This window comes from Oncorhynchus keta, chromosome 1 (assembly GCF_023373465.1).
Source record: "Oncorhynchus keta strain PuntledgeMale-10-30-2019 chromosome 1, Oket_V2, whole genome shotgun sequence".
Classification (NCBI taxonomy): Eukaryota; Metazoa; Chordata; class Actinopteri; order Salmoniformes; family Salmonidae; genus Oncorhynchus; species Oncorhynchus keta.
The window spans coordinates 39,984,002-40,007,353 of NC_068421.1; the positions used below are offsets into that span (position 1 = coordinate 39,984,002).

Here is a 23,352-nt window from a genome sequence, read left to right on the forward strand (position 1 = left end):
TACAAGTTAACTCCAGAGTCACATAGTATACATTTCAGACGACAGGCTATTCATCTTTACATTTGGTGGATGAATATTCAGAGACGTTAGTGGTTTGGCAACACTTCTTCCCTGTCAATGGATTACCCCGAGGATCCAGAGGAACAGTTATCGGAGAATAAGAACGAAGAAGAGGGGGAGGATAAAGGAATAGAGGTAATGGATGAGGAAGAAGGCGAGATGGAGGAAGATAAAAAGCCTAAACTGGGCTGGGCTAATCTCCCGGACGTGTGTCTGCGGCAGGTGTTCTGGTGGCTTCGTGACCGCGACCGTGTCAAGGCGGCCCTGGTGTGTCGCCATTGGCACCACGTTATGCGCTCGCCCTCCCTCTGGAGGGTTCGAAACTTCAACTTCTCCGGCCGCATCTCCAGGACCCGCCGTTCGGCGCTGGAGACGGCCGTGTGCTACGCCAAGACCTACGGCGCTTACCTGGAGGATCTGGAGATCCGCTTCTCCCACCCCCTAAACTCTCTGGTGGCCCGGCGCTTCCAGCAGACGCTGAGGACCTTCCTCGCCGCACTGCGTAAAACCGGCGGCCGACTACGCCGCCTAACTGTCAACCACATGGCGCTGGACCGCGCCGCCTGGTGCCGAAGTGTACGCAACTCCCTGGTGCGCAGCCTCGCCTTCTACCTGCGCCGTGAGGGCTCCCGCCTTGGCTACTTGAGCCTGCGGGGGGCCCGCCTCAACCTGCCCCAGGGCCTGGAGGTACTGGAAGCTGTGGCTGCAGCTCAGCAGCACATCCACCTGGGCCGCCGGCCCGGCATCACCCACCTCAACCTGGAGGACTTCTTCTCACAGCCATTGGCAGTCTTCGTCAGCCCCGCCTTCCCCCAGGTCATGAACCGCTTCCAGGGCCTCTGCACCCTGACCCTTAACTACAGCTGCCTGTCGGACGAGCTGCTGGCGGCCCTGTCCGCGGCGTGTAGGAGCCTTGGCGGGGGAGGGTCCCTGCAGACGTTCACCGTACGATGCCATATCCACGAGCCCCACATCCAGGTGGTCTGGGGGGATGCCTGGTCCCATCTGGCTCAGCATTGTCCCGACCTTCGGGTGCAGATCACAGTGGAGCGGATCCTCGACGTGGACAAGCTGGGGAGGATTCTGCTCAGAGAGATCCCGCTGCGCTTGCTCAGTCTCACTAGCTGCTACTTCAGTGAACAGGACTGGAGTGCCAAGCCTGCCCTTACCAGCCTAGTGCCCTGCTACAGGAGCTGTTTACAGGTGACGATTGGTTGCTCCACGGACGATTAGTAAAGCTTAAACCAAGTTTATTCCCCCATTGGGTCAATACAGCTGCATCAGACAAATATATTTCCACTAGTATGTATATATATATATATATATATATCCCCCCCCAATTTGGACAGAGTCTCCTCCTCCCTAAACATAACTTCCTGCCTAGCAATAAAGATGTAAAGTGATACAGGGAATAAACTGTTCCTTCTCACTTAATGTGACCTGACCTCGACCCCCCTTCATCACTAATCTACGGCTCTCCACCCTTATCAGCGCCTGCCGCATGATCGTTTCCCCCTGCACTCAGTACATTCCAAGCTTAATTGCACCCACCATATACATTCCTCCTACCTATAACCACTAACTTCTGGTGTAAACCCTCGACTATGGCACCCCTCATGTCTCTAGCATAACTAATGATTCATAATATTTAAAGTTCAGAAATCCGAACCCATCACCATCGATCGATACACGGTAGTAGTCCGTTATGGAGCAATGATGGCCCCGGCTTGTGTGGCCATAAAGTATGTGCAGTATACATGTACCCACGTTGCCTTTTTATAGCCATGCAGTTCAGACTAAGCCTAGTCCTGGAATAAGAGATTCTCCATTGAGAATGTGTTTTATTCCAGGACTACCCTTAATCTATGTCAGGGAAACCGGCCCCAAGAGACATGACTCTAAGGGATGGATTCAATCCGTATCGCAGAAGTATCCCAGGAAACTTTGGGTTACAGCTAAATTGAAAATGAAAGGCAATGTTACTGCATCCACAGTAAACGCTGCATATGTCCGCTCAATTGGAAACGATCTTCACACTTTCCTGCGATATGGATTGAATCCAGCCCTAAATTGCCAATAGGAAGTCGGTGGCACTCAGTCCTTTAACGACATGAATCCGTGTTGTGAATCTGTCTCCACCTCAATTCCTTGGTGTAGAAATTGATCCTGGACCTGAACAACAGCCACGAGTCTGTGGACGAGGAGCTGCTGGAGGTGGTGCTGCTGTGCAGCCGGCTGGTCTACCTGAAGGTCTGGGCCTTTCTGGACATCAGCTTCCTGGACCGGCTGCTGCAGAAACGCCTGGAAAAGAAGACCATCCTCAGGACCATCAAGGTGAGCCAGAGCTCTGGTGAAGTAGGATAAAGCCATACAGGCCTACACACCTGCATACCAATCTATGTCCTGGCATTGAAGAGTTTTACTAACACAAGCTCCACACAGACCCACACTAGCCTGCTGTGTCCTCCTGCCCAGTGAACTGGGATGTTTCAGGCATTTTAAAGTTTGTTTGGGTCATTAATGAAGACGCCATCAAGCCGGGCAGTCATCTTTGTCCGTTCTTAAAGGGCCAGGTCACATTTCCTTCCTCGTACTTCTTTAAAAGCTACTGATGACACTTTGTGTGTTGCACCTAGCTACAGCAATGTGCTTGACTGTCTTATGTGAGCAATATACTGTGTGGTGTATAAGCTGCTTGTGTTTGTGTCCCAGGTGCGCATCTACACCAACAAATATGAGACTCAGGATGAGGATGGGCAGCTGGAGGAGGTGTACTCTCGCTACAGACAACTCATCAACTCCGAGCTCCACTACCTCGCCATCTCCTACCCCATGCTCTGACTCCTGCCTAACAGACATGGGCCCAAATAGACAGCTTTATATATATATAAATAATAACACCATTTAAAGTAAGAGGAAGGAAACTTCAATTTGATACACAATCATGGATGGGTCTGGCAAATACAGCACACACACACGGTGCCATCACTGTAGATAAACACACGCTCCACAATCTGATCCTCCTTTTCTTCAAACCCAAATATTGTATTAAAATTGCTGCAAACAATACAAGCACTCCAGCTTTCCATCCTAATGTATACCTCATATTTTATTCATCAGTGAAAATGCTAGCCCGGGTATGTCAGCACAAGCTAAAGAGCCCCACTATAAAGTCAGTGTGGCCATGGTCTAGGCTTGTCCCAGATCTGTTGATGCAAGTCAGCACAAACAGATCAGGGACCAGGCTTGTCACGGTGGGAGTGGTACTCAGAAGCTGTGAGTGGAGATGGGCTGGCGGAGCTGGGTGCAGATGACCTCGTCGATGTAGAGAGAACGGGACTGGATCTCCTCTTCCAGGATCAGCTGTGAGCGGGTCAGGGCCAGCAGCTCCATCTCCGACTGGGCCTGCGCCTCTCGTAGTCTGGGGGGGGGGTGTCACTGGGTTGAAACAGCAATGGGAGGCTACGGCAAATCGGCAAAACATTCAATATGTCATTCACAATACATTTAGAAGAGTCTCTTCACCAGAGATGGGTGTATCTACTGAACAGAAACGACTTGAAATGAAAGCTGTGATATCCTGTTTGTGTAACAAAATCATGAGTATGGTGAATCTCTAATCAGTGGGTTGTGTTAGGATAACTAATCTTATACTTCATACAGAGCTAAAACATACTATAAAATAGCTTGAGTTGTAATGGAAGTGAAAAAAGTGGTCAGAGACCCTAGACGAGTCGGACGAGATCAGTACAGTCGACAGGAAGGTGGGGTGCATTGTCACCTCTTGATGTGTGCAGTGAGCTCCTGGACCTGCGCCGGGTCATGGCAGAGCTCGATGCTGGGTCTCTGGCTGTGGGCAGACAGCCGTGTCTGGGCCACCTTCAGGGGACCTGCTTTGTCGTTGATGGCCACGCGCAGGGCCTCCAGGTTCCACTCCTGGCTGGCCACCAGAACCTTTTTAGGGAGAAAGGAGGGGAATCATTCCAGTAACTGATCATGGGGGAATCATTCCAGTAATTGATCATGGGGGAATCATTCCAGTAACTGATCATGGGGGAATCATTCCAGTAACTGATCATGGGGGAATCATTCCAGTAACTGATCATGGGGGAATCATTCCAGTCACTAATCATGGGGGAATCATTCCAGTAACTGATCATGGGGGAATCATTCCAGTAACTGATCATTGGGGGAATCATTCTAGTAACTGATCATGGGGGAATCATTCTAGTAACACAGTGCAACAGGTAGCCTTCGGCCAGTAACCGAAAGGATTCTGGTTCGAACCCCTTAGCCGACTAGGTGAACAAATATGCTAACGTGCCCTTGAGCAAGGCACTTAACCCTAATTGCCCCTGTAAGTCATTATGGATAACAGCGTCTGCTACATGACAAAAGAATCACAGGGGAATGGCCTGGGTTATGCATATAAAATATGTTTTTCTTCACATTGCTGCTGACCTTTGCCAGGTGGTCCTCTAGTCCTTTGGCTGTATTGGTCTCCTGGACCTGCAGCCAGAGGGCTTTGCCCGTAGCGTTGTGCTGCCTGCACATGTCAGCAGCTGTCTGCTCCAGGAGGCTCTCTAGCAGAGCCCTCAGAGACAGGGAGTTGTTGTTCACGTGTTCTGCTTTTTACGATGGCGATGTTGGAGAAGGTCTCCCACTCCTCTGGCGTCACAGTGGTACTAGGATTGGATGGATTAAATGTTTTCATTGTTTTTGTTCAGTGTGTCATGAAAGGGTGGCAGGTTAACCTGTAGAAAAGGTTTAGATACACCTTAGCCAAATACATTTCAACTCAGTTTTTCACAATTCCTGACATTAATTCTAGTAACATTTCCTGTCTGTTTCGGGTAGCCTTCCACAATAAGTTGGGTGAATTTCGGCCCATTCCTCCTGACAGAACTGGTGTAACTGAGTCAAGTTTGTAGGCCTCCTTTCTCGCACACGCTTTTTCAGTTCTCCCCCCAAATTTCTATAGGATTGAGGTTGGGGCTTTGTGATGGCCACTCCAATACCTTCCCCATTTTTTCTCCAAACATAGCGATGGTCATGATGGCCAACAGTTCCATTTTTGTTTTATCAGACCAGAGGACATTTCTCCAAAAAGTAAAATCTTTGTCCCCATGTGCAGTTGCAAACCATAGTCTGGCTTTTTTTTATGGCGGTTTTGGAGCAGTGGCTTCTTCCTTGCTGAGCGGCCTTTCAGGTTATGTCAATATTCGACACGTTTTACTGTGGATATAGATACTTTATCTGTTTCCTCCAGCATCTTCACAAGGTCCTTTGCTGTTGTTCTGGGAATGATTTGCACTTTTCGCACCAAAGAACGCTTCTCCTTCCTGAGCGGTATGATGGCTGCGTGGTCCCATGGTGTTTATACTTGCGTACTATTGTTTGTACAGATGAACGTGGTACCTTCAGGCGTTTGGAAATTGCTTCCAAGGATGAACCAGACTTGTGGAGGTCTATAATTTTTTTCCTGAGGTCTTGGCTGACTTCTTTTGATTTTCCCATGATGTCAAGCAAAGCACTGAGTTTGAAGGTAGGCCTTGAAATACATCCACAGGTACACCTCCAATTGACTCAAATTGTGTCAATTAGCCTATCAGAAGCTTCTAAAGCAATGACAATTTTCAGAAAATGTCCAACCTGTTTCAAGGCACACTCAACTTAGTGTATGTACACTTCTGACCCAATAGAATTATTATACAGTGAATTATAAGTCAAATAATCTGTCTGTAAACAATTGTTGGAAAATTAACTTGTGTCATGCACAAAGTAGATGTCCTAACCGACTTGCCAAAACTATAGTTTGTTAACAAGAAATTTGTGGAGTGGTTGAAACACAGGTTGGAGTCATTTATGTAAACTTCCGACTGTAAGTAGGGTGGTTAGAGGAGGTTTTACACTGACCCCTGCTGGCTGAAGGGAATAATGCTTCCAATGGACCTACTGTATGCAGAATGCACCGACTGTCCATCACAAGGCACTGTGACTGCCTTCTATTTCTATCTGTAGAATTAGGAGTTCCGCTGCAGGTCAAACTGCATGCTGGGTGAAGAGAAGGGATTATCTTTAGTTTGAAATAATGACATTTCCTTCATTGAATTTCCTACTGCCCCACATTACACAAAGACAAAAGTGCCAACATTTTAACCTGGTACTGCGATTGCTGTCTGACTAGTCATGTTGTCAATATTCGGGGAGGTGTTTGTGAGGATGGAGCAGAAACTATCAATCTGCTCTGCATGGAACTTGTCCCATAGGTCCTTCTCTAGGTAGTACTTTGCTGAGCGGTTCAGTCTGGAGCCAGAACAGAAACATGCATGAGAAGCATCGCAGAGATAGTGAGACGTGATCGTGTGTGCGTGTGACAAAACACTTCCTCCCCTCACCCACCTGATCTGTTCATTGGTCTGCTCCAGGGTGCGGTTCAGCAGTGATGGCACTCCCTCGATCACCTCCCTCTCCTTCACCAGTTCCCGCTCCACCGCGTCATGTACCAGGTCAATGGAAACAAGCATCTGCCTGAAACACACATGTTGATGGAGTACATACAATCACTTCCTAAAGGTTGCGAGTTTGAGTCTCATCGCGGACAACTTTAGCATTGTAGCAAGTTTTCAACGACTTACTACTTTTTACTTTTTAGCTAGTTTACTTCTCACCTCTCAGTCAGGCACTGCAGGGCGACTCTGAGGGGCTCGGCACACCTCTCCATGGCTCTCTCCACCCGGCTCTTACAGGTTATCAGCACCTTCATCTCCTGGACAATCTTCTCCAGTTTCTGGTCCAGGTCTGACTTCCAGAACTTAATGTCCTAGATTCTCTGCTCTGAACAGAGATAGGATGGTAGGAACGGCGTGGTTGGGTATTATGAGGGGTGGTAATGTATGTGTTATTACAAAGTGGAACAGACAGACCATTCAGTTGCAGTGATGCATCAACCACTACTTTGACAGGAACGTATTCTGTTATAATCTCGATTTATTGATGTTTACCTTACCCAGTCTCTTGTTGGCATCCCGTTGCATGCGTTTGGCTGCCATGCCACTCTCCTCTATCAGCCTCTTACTCTCAGCCGTGAATTGGCTACAGTAGCTGACTAGTATCAACAGAAAATGGATCTACACTACAGTAACGTTAGAAAGATAGAGGGCTGTCGTAATTTTAAAAACTAGCTAACAAACGGGGCTTGCAAGATGCCACTAAAATATAATTAGTGAACCAAATCTCTCTTCTTACCATACCTTTACTGTGCGGTGTGAAACACCGTGTTAAAAGTTGCAACAGTGTTGCCTGTCTTGTCTGCAATGAATGAACTCAAGGAAAGGTTGTAAACAAACGGTTGCTAGGTCAACGCAAAACACATTGCAATCTTGGCGGGGCCATCGACCGCGGGAAATGTAAAAGGTCAGCGACGTGTACATTTGGATTAGATTTGCATTCTAACAACATCTGTACGAGGCAATTTGCTCGATATCTTAGCAACGATGTCATCCAGCAACTAAAACAACTTCGCCGACAAGATAGGCAGAAAGGCTGTGTTGCTCCAGAAAGGATATGGAGATCAGTAAACTCAGAAAGGAGAATGCATATCTCAGGAAGTCATTGGATGAGCTGTCTCGTCAGAAAGAAGAACCATCAGAATCTGAAAATAGCAAGCGTGTACTAGAGAAAATCCTGTCACTGGAGCCTCTACGGGAGAAGAACGCTCAGCAGCTACTGGCCAGGGACCAGGAAATCTGCTCTCTTTGCCAGCAGGCCCATGTGGCAGGGGGCAGGACAGTGGCCGGTCTGCAGGCCCAGATAGACCACTGTCAGGGAGGCGGAGCAGAGACACAATAAACTCTTCCAGTCACTCCAAGCCGAGACAGAGGACGTTAAGAACAAGCTGGTGTCCATGTCTGCTAAGTGCCACGAGCTGGAGAGTAGTAGATCTGGCGCTGGGTTGCAGAGCTGCCCATCAGATGGACAGGTGCTCACCACCAGTACTGCAATGAGCCACGACCACCTCAGAGATGCCCTGGAAAAGGACCAGCAGAGAGAGGCGTACGTGAAGGTGGTGTTGGCTCGGATGTTTCGGTTGGAACAGCAGCTAAACCATGCCAAGCAGGCCCTCGCACAGCAGCATAAAGACACCCATTCAGAAGAGAGGTCAGTGCAGATACAGAAGCACTACGAGATATTGTTACTGACGACCAAGAAGGAGCCGGAAGCTCCGAGAGAGCAGGTCAATACAGCCCAGAGACAATTGTCTGAGCTGCAGTGTAGGTATGAGGAGAAGCAGAGAGTGGTGGGAGAGGTGTGGCAGCAGCTCCAGGCGGAGAGGCTGAGTATCCGGCAGAGTGTCCAGAAGGAGAAGCGCCGCTCTGGGGACAGAGAGAGCCGTCTGTGGGGTGACATGGAGGAGCTCCAGGCTAGACTAGAGGAAAAGGAGATGAGGTCTGCTGAGCTCCTGGTACAGGTGAATCTACTGCAGAAATCCCTACTGAGCCTGCATGAGGAACAGAAACGAGTCACAATTCTGGAGAAGCAGATCCAGGTGTCCGCCAAAGACCCGGAGGATGAGAAGCGAGACTGTCAGTATTTACAACAACAGCTCCACAAGGTGTTGGAGTTGCGCAAGGCAAAGGACCACGTCACCAAACACGAGTCAGAGAAGGGGCAGAGGGAGTTGTCCGGCCTGTACGATGCCAGCGCTCACAGCAGACCCCCAGCACCCCTGAAGCCGTCCAAAGAGAGCTTCACCTCTCCCTCTCAGGTCGTCAACCAACTGGACGAGAGCTTCTTAGTGTCCCAGCTGTCGAGCCCAGTAGCCCACCGAGAGCTGCTGGCCCACCTCGAGCACTGTCTGTAAACACTGGGCTGTACAGGGGCTGGGAGCATACAAGTAAGCCTAGATCTATCCTATCTATTTAGATTCTAGTCATTCAATTGTTATGGCTGGGAGTACCCACTCCAATAAGTAGTCTGGAATAGGCTAGAGATGACATTTTACTATTCTAAAACGTGCTAAATGTCACTTCCCTTTTCAAAATGTTATAGGTGGTGCAAATGCAAGCTGCAATGTCATGGTTACTTTGGGCACTGCGTCTGTGTGTTGAGAAAAGTAAAACGTCAACCTGTATGTCAATGTACCTTGGTCCTGGATTGCTCCTGGACCGGATTGGCGATCAAACTGGAAATGGCGCTTACTGTATACTGTAAGGAACATTGCTTCAAGCAAACGAGTTGATCAATCTATTTTTTTATAAAGCCCTTCATAACTGTTGGAACTATTTACTTTTATATTTCTCTGATGCTTTGTTTTTCCTCTTTGACTAAAGTGTAAATCAGTTGACTGGTTTAAAACACTGTTGTGAATTGTTGTTGTTCCGAATGTCCGTGTATTATTGTCCTCCTAGCAGAAATCTTCTAAATACCCGTTCATAAAATGTTTTTAAAAAAGCTTTTTTTTTTATATTAAATGTATAGTTCTCGTTTCCAGCTAAGACGACAATATAAAAACAGTGTAGACTACATTGTATCAAAGGTTTAAAAATGACTTGTTGCATTTCTATTCCAGACTAGTGCTAAATGACAGGCATCATTCATTTACATTTTTTATTTCAGCTTTAAATAGGTTACAGTATAATATTTGTTTTCATTCATTTACCACATGTTACTGAGAAAATAGAGCACTCCTAATTGTCAATGTACAAGCATTTTCAATAAGCAAATAAAGACTTTTGAACAGGTCTCGCTTATGCTGAAATTGGTCCAAAAAAAAGTACAAGAAGTTCTATAGATTAAATGTTGATGTGTACAGAAAAAGAAAGACTTGCATATTTTTTAACAATAAGAACAATAATCATTTTCAAACACACCAATAGATAATCATATAGGAATTCTATAGTTTTGTACCAAAGCATCCATTGAACAGTTATCGACTGGTTGTTAACATTGAGGCACTTGTTGAATCCACTGTTTTCTTAGATAACTTTTCATCCCCAATCATACTTACTTGAACCACAATGACTTCAATAAATACCTAAACCAGTAACCTTTTACACACATCTATAAAAAGGGCACGGTCATGAATGTGAACAAGAACAAATTGTGCGATATATTTCTCGGAATGGCATAGCAAAGCACAGCACAAAGCGTTTTGTTAGCAGAGGGAAAATGTAAATGTATCAACCATTATTTAAAACAATGTCATATTCATGCATTAACAATACCATTATATGATTGGTCGAAATTCTCAAGTGAAACAGCCACAACTCTGAAGTTAATGTTCGACTTCTGTACAACCTACCTGGAACATCTGACAATGTCCAATGTGTTCTGTATCAATCCCAGAGACAAAACACACAACAAAAAAATACACTGAGCAAAAACACTGAACATTTCTTAAAACGATACTGCCAATATCTCTCTGCGACTGATTTTAAAAGCGGGATCAACACCTGAACAGAACTTAAATAAACGCGTAGCTTACTGTTACTGTTGCCACAACTGGCAGCGGAGAACAAGACAGAAACAGTTATGATTCATTAAAAACAAAGTGCACTGGCCTACAGTTAGGTAACATTCCACGACTTCAGCAGCACCACAGCTTGCAGACAGGCCATCAAAGGTCAAATGTGTAACAGCATCGACAGACAGACAGTGTTAAGAGGTCATGTTTGGTCCAGCAATAAAGTCTGGTCCACTCACAGGTCCTAACTGGCTGTGGCCTTTTCAAGGCCGTCGATGTTCTCCGGCGCGAGACCTTCCTCAGCGGCCACCTTGGACTCGTATACCTAAAATCAGACGGAGACATTTCTACATTCAAACTCCAATATTTTTAGTCCAGGAGTTCTAGGACTAGGCTGAAGCTGCATCCAGAAAACTGGCCCAAAATGCATGAATGTTCGTATGTATATTCTTCTATGTCTGGACTGTTCTTGGTGGCTTACAGTAAACCTGCACTTACCTTAAAGGGTGAGCTAATACCCACAATGCATTGGAGCGTACTGCAGTAATAGCAGAGCACGCACTCCCCTCCCAGCGCCGGAATCTCATCCTTGCTCACATAGACCTGGGTAAACACAGAAACATATTCAAGCATCTCCATGTCATCAAACACAAAAAAAGACACACGCGCATATTACCTGGGTGAGCTCGTCATTAAACGAGACCTCATCATCCTTCACCCAGGTGTAGGTAATGTAGTCCGAAACACTCCTGAATCCCACCTGTAACACACAAACACAGACCTGTTAAAAACCACACAGACCACACTTCTATGATTCAAAAGAACGGGGTTACGTCGACTCTGACCTTGTAGAGGCCGATCCAGTCCCAGGCGCTAGAAGGGAAGGGCTGGAGGGGGCTGTAGATCACCATGGCGTCAAAGTCGGCGCTCCATTCACCCTCGGCAAACACGCGCACCAACGGCGCCTCGTACATCTTCCTCAACTACAGCGCGGGGATAGACAGGAGGGAACGGCAGAACAAACGGAGGGAAGAGGTAGTCAGGATTGGCTAGAGGGTGAAGGAGTATAAAGCAGTATATTTGCATCATACGGTTTCGTTATAAAGAGTCACGTTGGAAAAGAAGATCAGGGCCTGTATTCAAAAAGCGCCTCAGAGTAGGAGTGCTGATCTTGGGTCAGTAAGTGTCGCCTCTTAGATCACAATGAATAACATTATATGGACAGGAAGGAACTGATTTTAGATCAGCACTGCTACTTTTAAGACTCTGTTCATACGGTCTCAGATGTGGGAATGGGAAATGCCGCTGCCTCAGTCACCTCCAGGGTAAAGATGCCGATGACAGGCTTGTGGTCGCTGACGCCGTACTCCATGTTGCTGGTGTACGAATCCTGCTTGAGTTTCAGAGGGAACTCTTCCTCCTCCTGCTGCTGCTGCTTGGTGTTCTTCTCATCCAGACCAGAGTCCCTGTCCTCGTCCTTCTCCTCCTCTGGGGGTGGCTCTTTAGGCTTCACCCTCCACAGGATCCGGTCTGTCCAGGCCGGCTTACGCATCTTACCACTGGGCAGACAGACAGACGGGCGGACGAGAGAAGAGACACGGATTTAGTGAGAGAGCGAGAGGAAAGAATGATTAAGTCAGAATGGGAGAGATGGAGAGGAACCGGCAAACGGACAAGCGAAGAGATTTAGTCAGAGACAAACAAGATGTGGAGAAACAGAAAGACCAAGTTCCAAATGAACTAGTATATCACTTAGAATGCATGCCCAATACATTGAATCATTCTAGCAGTCTGCTAGTATGGATATTTGAACAAAGCCTGTGAGAGAATGACATGAGAGTGTGACGAAGTATCTCATAAGGTAGCTGGATTTCTTTAGCGTTTCCGCCATCTCAGTGTTACTTCAGTCTGCTCTACATGATGGATCAGATTCCGCAGTGCTTTGTATCCTTTCATATTCACCATTAGTCGTCTCTCATAGCGGATTAGTTTTCCATTCTGTCTCACTGGGTGACTCATACAGTGAGTGCCCTCTTTATTGTACTGATTAGTGCACAGAGGTAGAGGCCGTAATTATTGACACTGACACACACACACAAACATGAATAAATACATACTGTACAGATAACAGTGCATTGGAAAGTATTCAGACCCCTTGACTTTTGGCACATTTTGTTACATTACAGCCTTATTCTAAAATTGATCAAATGTATCGTTTCCCTCATGAATATACACACAATACCCCATTATGACAAAGCGAAAACATGATTGTAGACATTTTTGCAAATGTATTAAAACATTTTTTAAAACACATACCTTATTTACATAAGTATTCAGACCCTTTGCTATGAGACTCAAAATTGATCTCAGGTGCATCCTGTTTCCATTGATTAACCTTGAGATGTTTCTACAACTTGATTGGAGTCCACCTGTGGTAAATTCAATTGATTGGACCTGATTTGGAAAGGCTCACACCTGTCAATATAAAAAGGTCCCACAGTTTGGTGGCAGCATGTCTATATAAAGGTCCTATGAAGCATGGTGGCAGCATCATGCTGTGGTGATGTTTTCCAGCGGCAGGGACTGGGAGACTAGTCCGGATCGAGGGAAAGATGAACGGAGCAAAGTACAGAGACATCCTTGATGAAATCCTGAGCGCTCTGGATCAGGTTCTCAGACTGGGGCGAAGGATCACCTTCCAATAGGACAACGACCCTAAGCACACAGCCAAGACAATACAGGAGTGGCTTCGGCACAAGTCTCTGAATATCCTTGAGTGGCCCAGCCAGAGGCCAGACTTGAACCCGATCGAACATCTCTGGAGAGACCTGAAAAATAGCTGTGCAGCAACGCTCCCCATCCATCCTGACAGAGCTTGAGAGGATCTGCAGAGAAGAATGGGAGAAACTCCCCAAATGCAGAGCTTGTAGCGTCATACCCAAGAAGACTCAAGTCTGTAATCTCTGCCAAAGGTGCTTCAAAGTACCGTTTATTTTATTTGATACATTTGCTAGAATTTCTAAAAACCTGTTTTTGCTTTGTCATTATGGGGTATTGTGTGTAGATTTATGAGGGGGGGGGGGCAATTGAATCAATTTTAGAATAAGGCTGTAACCAAATGTGGGAAAAGTTAAGGGGTCTGAATACTTTTCCGAATGCTCTGCATATAGCGATTCGTTACAACTATATAGTGAACAATCCACGCGGCAGGGAAGGAGGTTGTGCTGTATATAGCCAGCAACCATGCCTGTTATAAACTGACAGCTGCTTACGCCCACACAGAGGCAATGGTACAGTCGGCTAGCAAAGCTGCTCTCTCTCCGTATGAGGGTGAATGGTATTGTGGGAGTTAAATGAATTAGGCTTAACAAATCCAGAACACTGTGTCCACTGAGAATGGCAGCCACCTCCGCACAATGCTGATACGCTTCAATGGGGATTTTCCACCGGCTTCATATGGAGAATAAAGCAACTTTGATATACCGTATGTGCTGTTAGAGACAACTGTGTTAGCTGTAGAAAACCCCAGAAGCACACACACACACACACACAAAGAGAGCGCAAGGTCTGGGGTTCTGTAGGCACCATTTTGTGGGAGAGAGGGGCATTTTGACTTTCCATTGCAAAAATCTATCCGTCACTGCCTTGCAACAGTTTTAGTGGACTTATTGTGCAGGAGCAGAATACTGCTTAAGGGGGATTAGGGGGAATTAAGAGAGGGGTGTTTTGAGCAGCTTACTGGAAACCAAACCATGTCCCGTGGGGCCTGTGAAGTCAAAAGAGAGCAGAGTTGAGCATTTGAAAAAAATGGTGTCTTGTAAGGAGAGCAGGAGTCAGCTCAGCAAAAGCAAGCAGGAAAGATGACACGAAAGTGACAATGCTGAAAGAGTGATGCTTTGTCGAGCCAAAGAGTAATACACATCAGGAGAGAAAGTGTGTGTGTGTGTGTGTGTGTGTGTCAGTGACTGTCTGTGCACGCATAACTCTGTGTGCGAGTGTTCCCATACGCCTGAGATTACACGTCAGCCATTACCTGCTGTCATAGCAGTCAGAGAACCTGTCAAATTTGTAGGTTGGTTGAAAGTCCAGAGGTCCCTCGTTAAACTCCTGCAGGAGAGCCTCCGTCTTCTTCATCATGGTCAGCTGATACAACCACACGGAATGACAACAAAAGCATTACATTCAACATCCTCAGGAAATACGATGGCGGCATCCCAAATAGCACCCTATTCCCTTTATAGTGCACTTCTTTTGGATCAGAGCCCCATGGGCCCTGGTCAAAAGTAGTGCACAATGAAGTGAACAGGGTGCCATGTGTACATCCCATCCCATGTCTTACATGCAAGACAGCTGACTGTACGTGTGTAAAATGAAAAGCCAATCTATGTATAGTATGGTCCAAGATAGAGCAAAACAAATGCATCCCTCATGAGTCTGACCTGGTCTTTGCTCCACAGCAAGTTGAACTTATGGCTGGTGATGCAGTTGCGCAAAAAATGCATGCCGTGATCTTGGATGCGGAAGTTCAAATCCCCAAACCAAAAGACCAACCTGAGAGAGAGAGAGGGATTGAGAGAGAGAGAGAGAGAGAGAGAGACACAGAGAGAGAGAGAGAGAGAGAAGAGAGAGAGAGAGAATGAGAGCGTGCACAATGTGAACATTCAACACAGAGAGCACAGTAGTACTTAAAATCATATCACAAGCAGATGTCAAGCTTCTCCATTTATAATACCGAAGCAGCAACTGTGTGAATATAGGAAAACACACTCACTCAACTGCGTTTAATGTATACTGACTTGTGGTCGAGGATGTGCGGGGTCTTTTTGGGGTCAAAGGTCTGCGTGTCCAGGATGTACTCGAACTCGTCGACGCGCTGCGAGGCGTACTGCATGTGTGCCGCCAGGTGACAGTTGAGGAAGCAGAGCATGTGGCCGTAGAAAGACAGGCGGATGGACACCCCACCTTTATTCCCCTGTTGGGCCCAAGGTCAATCAAATTTACGTGAGGCTCACACACAAAGCCTCATAGGTGCATTTATAACACTTTTAGTGCATTATAAACACTCGCTATAAGCTGTCATAATAACTAATAACACCCACTGAGCCTGATCTTACCCAGTAGCCGGAGATGCCTGTGCGAGAGTAGGTGTCCTGGATGTCTCTAATGAATGGAACGTGGGCCAGTTTGGAGAAGAACAGCAGTAGGAGGCCCTGCATGCGGATGGAGGACACCTGAAACACAACAAGATACCAGACACCCTGAGATCGCTTCATCTAAACCTGGGCTATTTTCAGACTCTTAAGTATCCTGGAGAAAGACCAGGATGAAAAGGCAAAACCTGGGCTATTTTCAGACTCTTTTAAGTATCCTGGAGAAAGACCAGGATGAAAAGGTCAAACCTGGGCTATTTTCAGACTCTTTTAAGTATCCTGGAGAAAGACCAGGATGAAAAGGCAAAACCTGGGCTATTTTCAGACTCTTTTAAGTATCCTGGAGAAAGACCAGGATGAAAAGGCAAAACCTGAGCTATTTTCAGACTCTTTGAATTATCCTGGAGAAAGACCAGGATGAAAAGGCAAACTCAGAAGTGTGGAAGCGGAGTGGCACATAAGAAGCTAACGATATCACTTTGAAAGACAAGGAGGTGAAAATAAACAGAGGACAAACTACGTTGGGAGCACATTCTTCTGTTGCTTCAGACTAAGGTTGGTGGCATGAAACTTGATCAAACCGGTCTATGGGGCTGGAGTGGTATTGTTAGGTGTTATGAAGCCATATTGTCCTACTGTTGTACCTTCAGGTAGCCTCGTGGTGCCAGGCTGGACATGAAGAGATGGCTCCAGGAGTCCACAACAGCCATGTCTATGATGAACCTGTGAGGAGCAGAGTACACCTCCTGGAGACTAGAAAACACACACACAGGTTATAACTTACTTAAGCATTTTCACCATGCCACTTAGAAAGAACTTTGTAAACTTTACACAGTAAAAAACAGATTTTCCTGTCATGCCATTGTACTGTGTCTTAATCAATATCCAAACAGCGTGCAGTAGCTCCGCAACCCCACCCAATGACGTAGAGGTCTGGGGTCTTTGGGGAGTTCAGGTGAAGCAAGGAGCTGATGTCATCTGGAGGATCAGCTGTAGCAACATTCCACGTGACCATGTGAAGCCTGGAGGGAGCGAGAGAGAGAACGAGAGAGGGGTTAGAGAGGGGGCGATGGAACGCAAGAGAGAGGGAAAGAAAGAGGGAGCAAGAAAGGGAGAGAGGGAGCGAGAAAGGGAGAGAGGGAGCGAGAAAGGGAAAGAGAGAGTACAGCAGATTATGATTCACTTGCACAGCAGCTTTCCACCAAACTCATTTGAGCAAAAGCCTAACAAATGGGACTGCAACTTTCAGAAGCTTATTTCGTTACACAACAACATCATGTTTAGGCAGTCTAATGGACCGTGGTGGTTGATAAAGCCTATTCACATCTCTAACCATAGCCTAAATCAATTCAGATACTGTGAATGAAGAACACTTCTCAACGAGGAGCTACGCCAATCCCTTTCCATGTCCTAAGCACAGAAATAAATCAAACACTGAACATTGACTTATGATCTCTATGGTCCTAACATCATAACCTTTCAGTTCTGTTAACAAAAGGGCATTTTGTGTCATCCAATCAAACCAATCAAAAAGAAGGATAAGCGTGCCAGAGATAAGATCCAGAACGGAAGAGACCACCACACACTGCCTGCTCTGAGCTCAAGAGGCTGATCAAACAAGGGTCCAAAGCCTAAAATCAAGACATGAAAAATGTGTCTAACTTCTCGACCAACTCAGACCCTCTGCACTCAGATAAAGACCGACAAAATTGGAATAAAATGGAGAAGTCATTGCTGGACATTTTCAAGAAGAATCATTAGTATCCAGTCTTACGATACTTGGTGTGTTCATCAACTAAACCCTTGCAGCGAAGAACCATATGCAATGCATTTGGATTGAAAACAAATCATATGATGTTATAAAGACAGAGGAAGTAGAGGTCAAGTTGAAATAAGGCCAAAGAGAACAAAAAAGAGGAACTCTTTCCTATCATGTCCACCTGAAGTTCTCTTTCTTGAGAAGGTTGGCCCTTTTACCACAGATGAGGAAAGTGTTGTCCAAGCTGCCTACCACCTGCTCTTGGAGCTGGGGCGAGGGGTCCAGGTCGTCCACGCAGTTCATGAGCTGGGCAAGGCGCTGGCGCAGCAGTAGGTGGCTACCCGAGGACTGGGTGGCAGAGCTGGCTATGCTGTCCGAGCGGACGCGCCCTACGAGCGGACCGAACAACCGGCAGACCTCATCCATTGTATGTGATCTTCTGGAAGGAATCTCAGTGTCGGGAAGAGAGGAGGAAAATATGCAGGACTAAACTGATGCGATGAGAGGTTCAGAAAGGCAGGTGATTCTTCCTTGTTTACAAGGGGAACATTTCACTGCAGATCACTAGTTTCTCCTTTAATGGAGATTTTGATACTTGAATCTTTGCAGAGGGCATAGGCAGGGTCTTCTACAGTGGTCCAACTACAGATGTATGTCCTTGGCGATTCTTTCTTGTGCCAAGATCCATCAAAGGGACTTCCCCTTGGCACAGGACTTCCCCTTGGCATCATGTGTGAGTCTGAATCTGATATGAAAGACCATACCGAACTCCTGCTGTCACCAAAGCACAGAAATGGCTACAGATTCAAAGGTCCTGTCTTAGAATTCCTTACGGTGTAACAGGTGGAAGAAGAGCAGTTTGGACATATCTCAAGACTATTGTACGCTTTAGACAGAGCAATGATGCCTTACATAAAATCCAGCCTCTGGAAGTGAATGAGAGACATAAGAATATTTTTGGAGGGTCTGAAGTAGACTGAGAAGGATTACGGGCTAAGCAGAATCAAGAAGGGGCCACATGAGACCCACTATGTGAAAACCAACCCCTTAATGTTACAAAATGTATCTTAGTCTAATAATTTACTTAACACCCGTCCAGAATGAGGAAACTCTGAGCAAGGCTTAAAGAGAAAGACAAAGTGGCAGTGGTGGTGGTGGACTTTGGGGCCCAATCATCTGCTTTATTGAACTTTCCTCTGATTTGGAAAGAGTGGCATGGATTATATGTCTAATATGCATGGGAATGCAATGCACTGGCAAACCTAATCACAATAATACTAATGTATTGTGCTCTCAGCTATGTATTGGGTGCTGGCATGCCAGACAATGTGAGGTTAAACTGTGTTCTGTCTGGAGGAATACAGACCTAATAAGGATATATTGAGCCTGTGTGCATACACTAGAATGACATGTTTGAATTGCCTGCACAGATATCAGATAACCAACAATCCAACCATGTGCAGTTCTTTGTCAGGTCAAATGCTATGCTGCCTGTATTGCTGAATATGACTCTGTGTGCGGTGTCCATTGACCGTAAACAAATTAAATGTGCAGTGTCTCCTTATGCACAAAACATGCTCTCTAATCAAAGTTGTTAGCCGGAGCTCATATGACCACAAGGGGACATTCAAACCTGAAAGTGTCTTCGTCGCAGCAGTTCTTCTCCATGCCGACTGAGTTCTTGACTTGTGACTGGGGGTTTTCCTTGTTATCATCGTCATTCTCCATAATCTCACCAGCTGCAAAATCATGGAATTATGATAGCGTTAAAAACAACAACCTCAAGGAATCATGATAACGTTACAAACAACAAACTCGTGATATGAAAGCACAGCAATATGTTCTCTGAATAAACATTTTAAAAGTATTGAATGTCAAGACAGGAACCCTAGCTTGCTAGTTAATGTAAAATAGGGTCCACTGCTCATGATGTCATTTATAGTGGTGTAAAGTACTTAAGTAAAAATACTTTAACAAGTACTACTTAAGTGTTTTGGGGGCATCTGTACTTTACTATTCATATTTTTTACAACTTTTACTTCACTACAATCCTAATGACAATATTGTACTTTGTACTCCATATATTTTCCCTGATACCCAAAAGTACTCGTTACATTTTGAATGCTTAGCAGGAAAGGAAAAATATCAAATTCAAGCACTTATCAAGAGAACATCCCTGGTCATCCCTATTACTGCTTCTGATCTGGAGGACTCACTCAACACAAATGCTTCATTTGTAAATTGTGTCTAAGTGTTGGAGATAGCCCCTGGCTATCCGTAACTTTTTTTTAAACAAGAAAATGGTGCCGTCTGGTTTGCTTAATATAAGCAATTTGAAATTATTTATACTTTTACAAGTACTTTTGATACTTACGAATATTTAAAAACAGATACTTTTAGACTTTCACTCAAGTAGTATTTTACTTGGTGACTTTCACTTTTACTTGAGTCATTTTCTATTAAGGTATCTTTACTTTTACTCAAGTGTGACAGTACTTTTTCCACCACTGGTAATTTCTGACATCAATACTTGCTAATCTGACTCCCCTGCTAACTAGCTTGATAGTTACAGTATAGTAGCTGCATGCAAGCAACACTCTCTGAATTGCAAACGTTCAACGTTACATTGTGTTCTCTGAATTGCAAACGTTCAACGTTACATTGTGTTCTCTGAATTGCCATTTCTGAACGGTAGGAATGTTTTTACACAGTAGATGAGAAGTTTGCTTCCCAAGTTATTCGCTAGCAATTAGCGTAGTTCCTTTAAATTAGCTAGCTAATGTATGTGTTTAGGCTTACAACCGATTAAAATATAGAACAAATAATACATGTACACCGTTCTTACTACCTGGCAATGCCTGTTGTTTTGTCGTAGCCTACTCTCACTCGGATTACAGACATTTGCACGAAAAAAAAAGACAATTGGGTGAGATTACGCAAAACACTGTTTACATTTTGCACATGCACTTCCTCAAAGAAGAGCTTCTACTTCTATGGTGCTATGGCAGCCCGTAAACAAGCATTAAGAGGTGAATGCCCCCACCTACTGTATGGATGGTAAACTATATAAAAATATATTCATTATAGGAGGGGTAAAAACGTCATCATACAAAAATAAACACATTCCAATTCGAGTCACATCCCTGTGAGGGCAGAACATCCGTTGACAGGATTTTATGCAACGCCTTGGCTGTAAACTCAGAGTCCCAGAAAACGTTCTGCTGCACTCACAATGATTCCAATGTTCTCGGATTTCTTCGTTGTTTGTGCTGTGAAGTTCATGACCATTGCAATAAATGCTATGAAGTCCACCTTTTCCACAAGTAATATACCAGGAGCCCTTGATTGCCGAGAAACCTTCACTGGTGCAGTCTCCACAGTGGCAGCATACGACCTCAGCTGACATATTATATTCTTCCCATCTGCATACACTTGATACATGCCCAAATCTTTGTAGGGGCTTGTGCACATAAGCACTTACATGGTATGTCATAAAGCTTCACATGAGGAGAGAATTATCAAAAACAATCATTTGGATGAAGTGGGTTTTCTTACTCCATACTACACCATTACATGTCAGTCGGCCTGCACCAATCACTTCACCTACTTCCTCAGGTATATCATCTGCATCCCGAGAGATAACTCCCTTGACCGGCGCCCTGCTTCGGAAATACATACAAAACATTCCATTCAAAAATATTTTTGAGGTAGAATGCTAGCTTCTTCTGTTCCGCGGACACACAGAAAATCGGAATAAGATCAGCTCTTGTGACTGTCACATATGCCACCTTACTCGACGCATCCATGACACGTTACTTACTCTTCGTGACTTCAAAACGGATCCCCCGGGTAATATTGATCCAAAACTCATACTATAAACAAATCTAGGAATATCTTCGTTTCTATCACAACTTTACTGAATTAGTTTCCCTTCTTTTTTCACGACTGTAGCCCATTCGTTCTCACGCTCATCTTTACCCACCCGCCATCCCTTTCAAACAACAAACATTTCCGTCAAATCAAAGTTTATTTGTCACGTGCGCCGAATACAACAGGTGGAGTCGGCCTTACAGTGAAATGCTTACTTACAGGCTCTAACCAATAGTGCGAAAAAAAGGTGTGTGTGTGTGTGTGTGTGTGTGTGTGTGTGTAGGTAAGTAAAACAAATAAAAAATAGTGAAAATAACAGTTGCAAGGCTATATACAGACACCGGTTAGTCAGGCTTATTGATGTAGTATGTACATGTAGGTATGGTTAAAGTGACTATGCATATATGATGAACAGTGAGTAGCAGTAGCGTAAAAATAGGGGTTGGCGGGTGGTGGGACACAATGCAGATAGCCCGGTTGGCCAATGTGTGGAGCATTGGTTGGTCGGGCCAATTGAGGTAGTATGTACATGAATGTATAGTTAAAGTGACTATGCATATAAGATAAACAGTCATCTTCTCTACAGTAATTCCTCAATGAGTGGGGGTAAGTGAGGTCAGGTCAGTGGGACCATTCTAGCCAATGAGAGGGCAGGTACGCGTGTGAACAACAGGCACAACACAGTCGTTTTTCTCAAAGTTGGCGAAATGCCACGTGCAACTTCTATCAGTACATTTTTAACTGACCAAACATTACAAAACCTCTACTCTATCAAATAATTTAACACTCTCGCATAGACCTCCATACAAAAAGGGCTTATCTCACATGGACAGATTTTGGGCGGAGTAAATCCTCTCGCCTTTTAGTTCATATTACAACTTAGACAAATGACTGAATGGATGACATACTGACTGGCTGAACTGAATGAATCAAACGTTCAAATATGTTGGAATTACTTTTTGTATAGTAGGCAAATAGGCCTACATTAGGGTATGACTATGGCTACATGCCTCCAGAAGAGCATCTCTTTGAGGCTGAGGGGTGCTTTTCCAAAGGCGCATGGTGCTGCATGGAGATCACAAGCTCTTCAACTGGGCAGCCGTGTCGCAATGGAGGGAATAGCCTATAAAAGGAGACTACCGCAACAGAGTTATTGTAAAGTGTGTGAATAAGCTTATGCCAGACGTAGCCTACGTTTAATCTTTCCCTTGTTAATTTCAAATTCCATATGTTCATGACCCGATTAATCTAAATCATGTCAAATTATTTTAAATTCATATTAACCCCTCCTACAAAATATGCTTTGGCAAGATTGAGTGATGAAATATACCGGAGGGAATGCCAAAATTGGTTACTACATGATTTCATATGTGCTATTTCATAGTTTTGATGTCATCACTATTATTCTACAATGTAGAAAATAGTAAACATAAAGAAAAAACCTTGAATGAGTGGGTGTGTCCAAACTTTTGACTGGTAGTGTACATTAAAAAATGAGTGTCAGACTCCAATGGTCATGCATAATTCACAAATTCACCAAACATCTATTATTATTTCATTATTCCTGGTATATACTACTGGTTATGATTGCAGACAGAGCCAAGAGAATGGGATGGTGCAATATTGTATTAGTCATGTTGATAAGGTGTATGCATGGGGATGTCCACGTCACCCAGAGATATGCCCATGCTGTGGAGATGCACCTAGCGGACTGAAACGTCACCGTTGTAGGCATAATACAGATAGTGCTATCTAGACTTGCCCTGGCAAACAGATCCATTACATTAGCTCCATAAATGTGAAGTTAACTCAGCTGAGTAAGTCTTTACTTGAAAACGTGCAGGAGTCCTCTTTCTGGTTTCCCTGACTACAGTTTTTAATTTTAAATACTGTGTTTTTCTTGTTCGCAGAGCACTCCTCAAAGGACGTTTGGTGTGTTTTTTTTGTTTGACGAGAACTTCCAAAACTCTAAAAAGGCATGATAGTCCGTAATCGTAACACGGTGTTTGTATGTTCACAGATGAAATTTCACGTTTACATTTCATGCA

The 23,352-nt window shown here is 44.9% G+C and overlaps 2 protein-coding genes and 2 pseudogenes across 8 annotated transcripts; 2 read left to right on the top strand and 2 right to left on the bottom strand.

Moving 5' to 3' along the window:
* The first annotated feature begins 116 nt into the window (after positions 1-116).
* LOC118384896 (F-box only protein 39-like) lies at positions 117-2,901 on the top strand. The gene is made up of 3 exons (XM_035771589.2): positions 117-1,263; positions 2,218-2,394; positions 2,773-2,901. Exons 1-3 carry the CDS (start codon positions 118-120, stop codon positions 2,899-2,901), a joined length of 1,452 nt encoding a protein of 483 aa, XP_035627482.2. The 5' UTR covers position 117.
* A 423-nt stretch (positions 2,902-3,324) lies between these two features.
* LOC118396374 (tektin-1-like) lies at positions 3,325-7,521 on the bottom strand (annotated as a pseudogene).
* Positions 7,185-9,935, top strand: LOC118384869 (centrosomal protein of 55 kDa-like; annotated as a pseudogene). The gene has a single exon (XR_008141559.1). The product of XR_008141559.1 is annotated as a centrosomal protein of 55 kDa-like (transcript).
* On the bottom strand, positions 9,656-21,419 carry LOC118384822 (inositol polyphosphate 5-phosphatase K-like). Of its 6 annotated transcripts, none has more exons than XM_035771544.2 (14): positions 21,255-21,419; positions 19,068-19,173; positions 16,593-16,697; positions 16,320-16,428; positions 15,640-15,756; positions 15,322-15,497; positions 14,965-15,076; positions 14,559-14,668; positions 14,265-14,291; positions 11,844-12,084; positions 11,371-11,508; positions 11,202-11,285; positions 11,024-11,128; positions 9,656-10,850 (listed from the first exon to the last, which is right to left on the bottom strand). In XM_035771544.2, exons 2-14 carry the CDS (start codon positions 19,160-19,162, stop codon positions 10,770-10,772), a joined length of 1,500 nt encoding a protein of 499 aa, XP_035627437.1. In that variant the 5' UTR covers positions 19,163-19,173; positions 21,255-21,419; the 3' UTR covers positions 9,656-10,769. The 6 variants fall into 6 exon arrangements, with proteins under 6 accessions (XP_035627437.1, XP_035627446.1, XP_035627428.1 ...); XM_035771553.2 differs by lacking the exon at positions 21,255-21,419 and adding an exon at positions 20,545-20,568; XM_035771535.2 differs by lacking the exon at positions 21,255-21,419 and adding an exon at positions 20,283-20,444.
* Between the last annotated feature and the right edge of the window lie 1,933 nt (positions 21,420-23,352).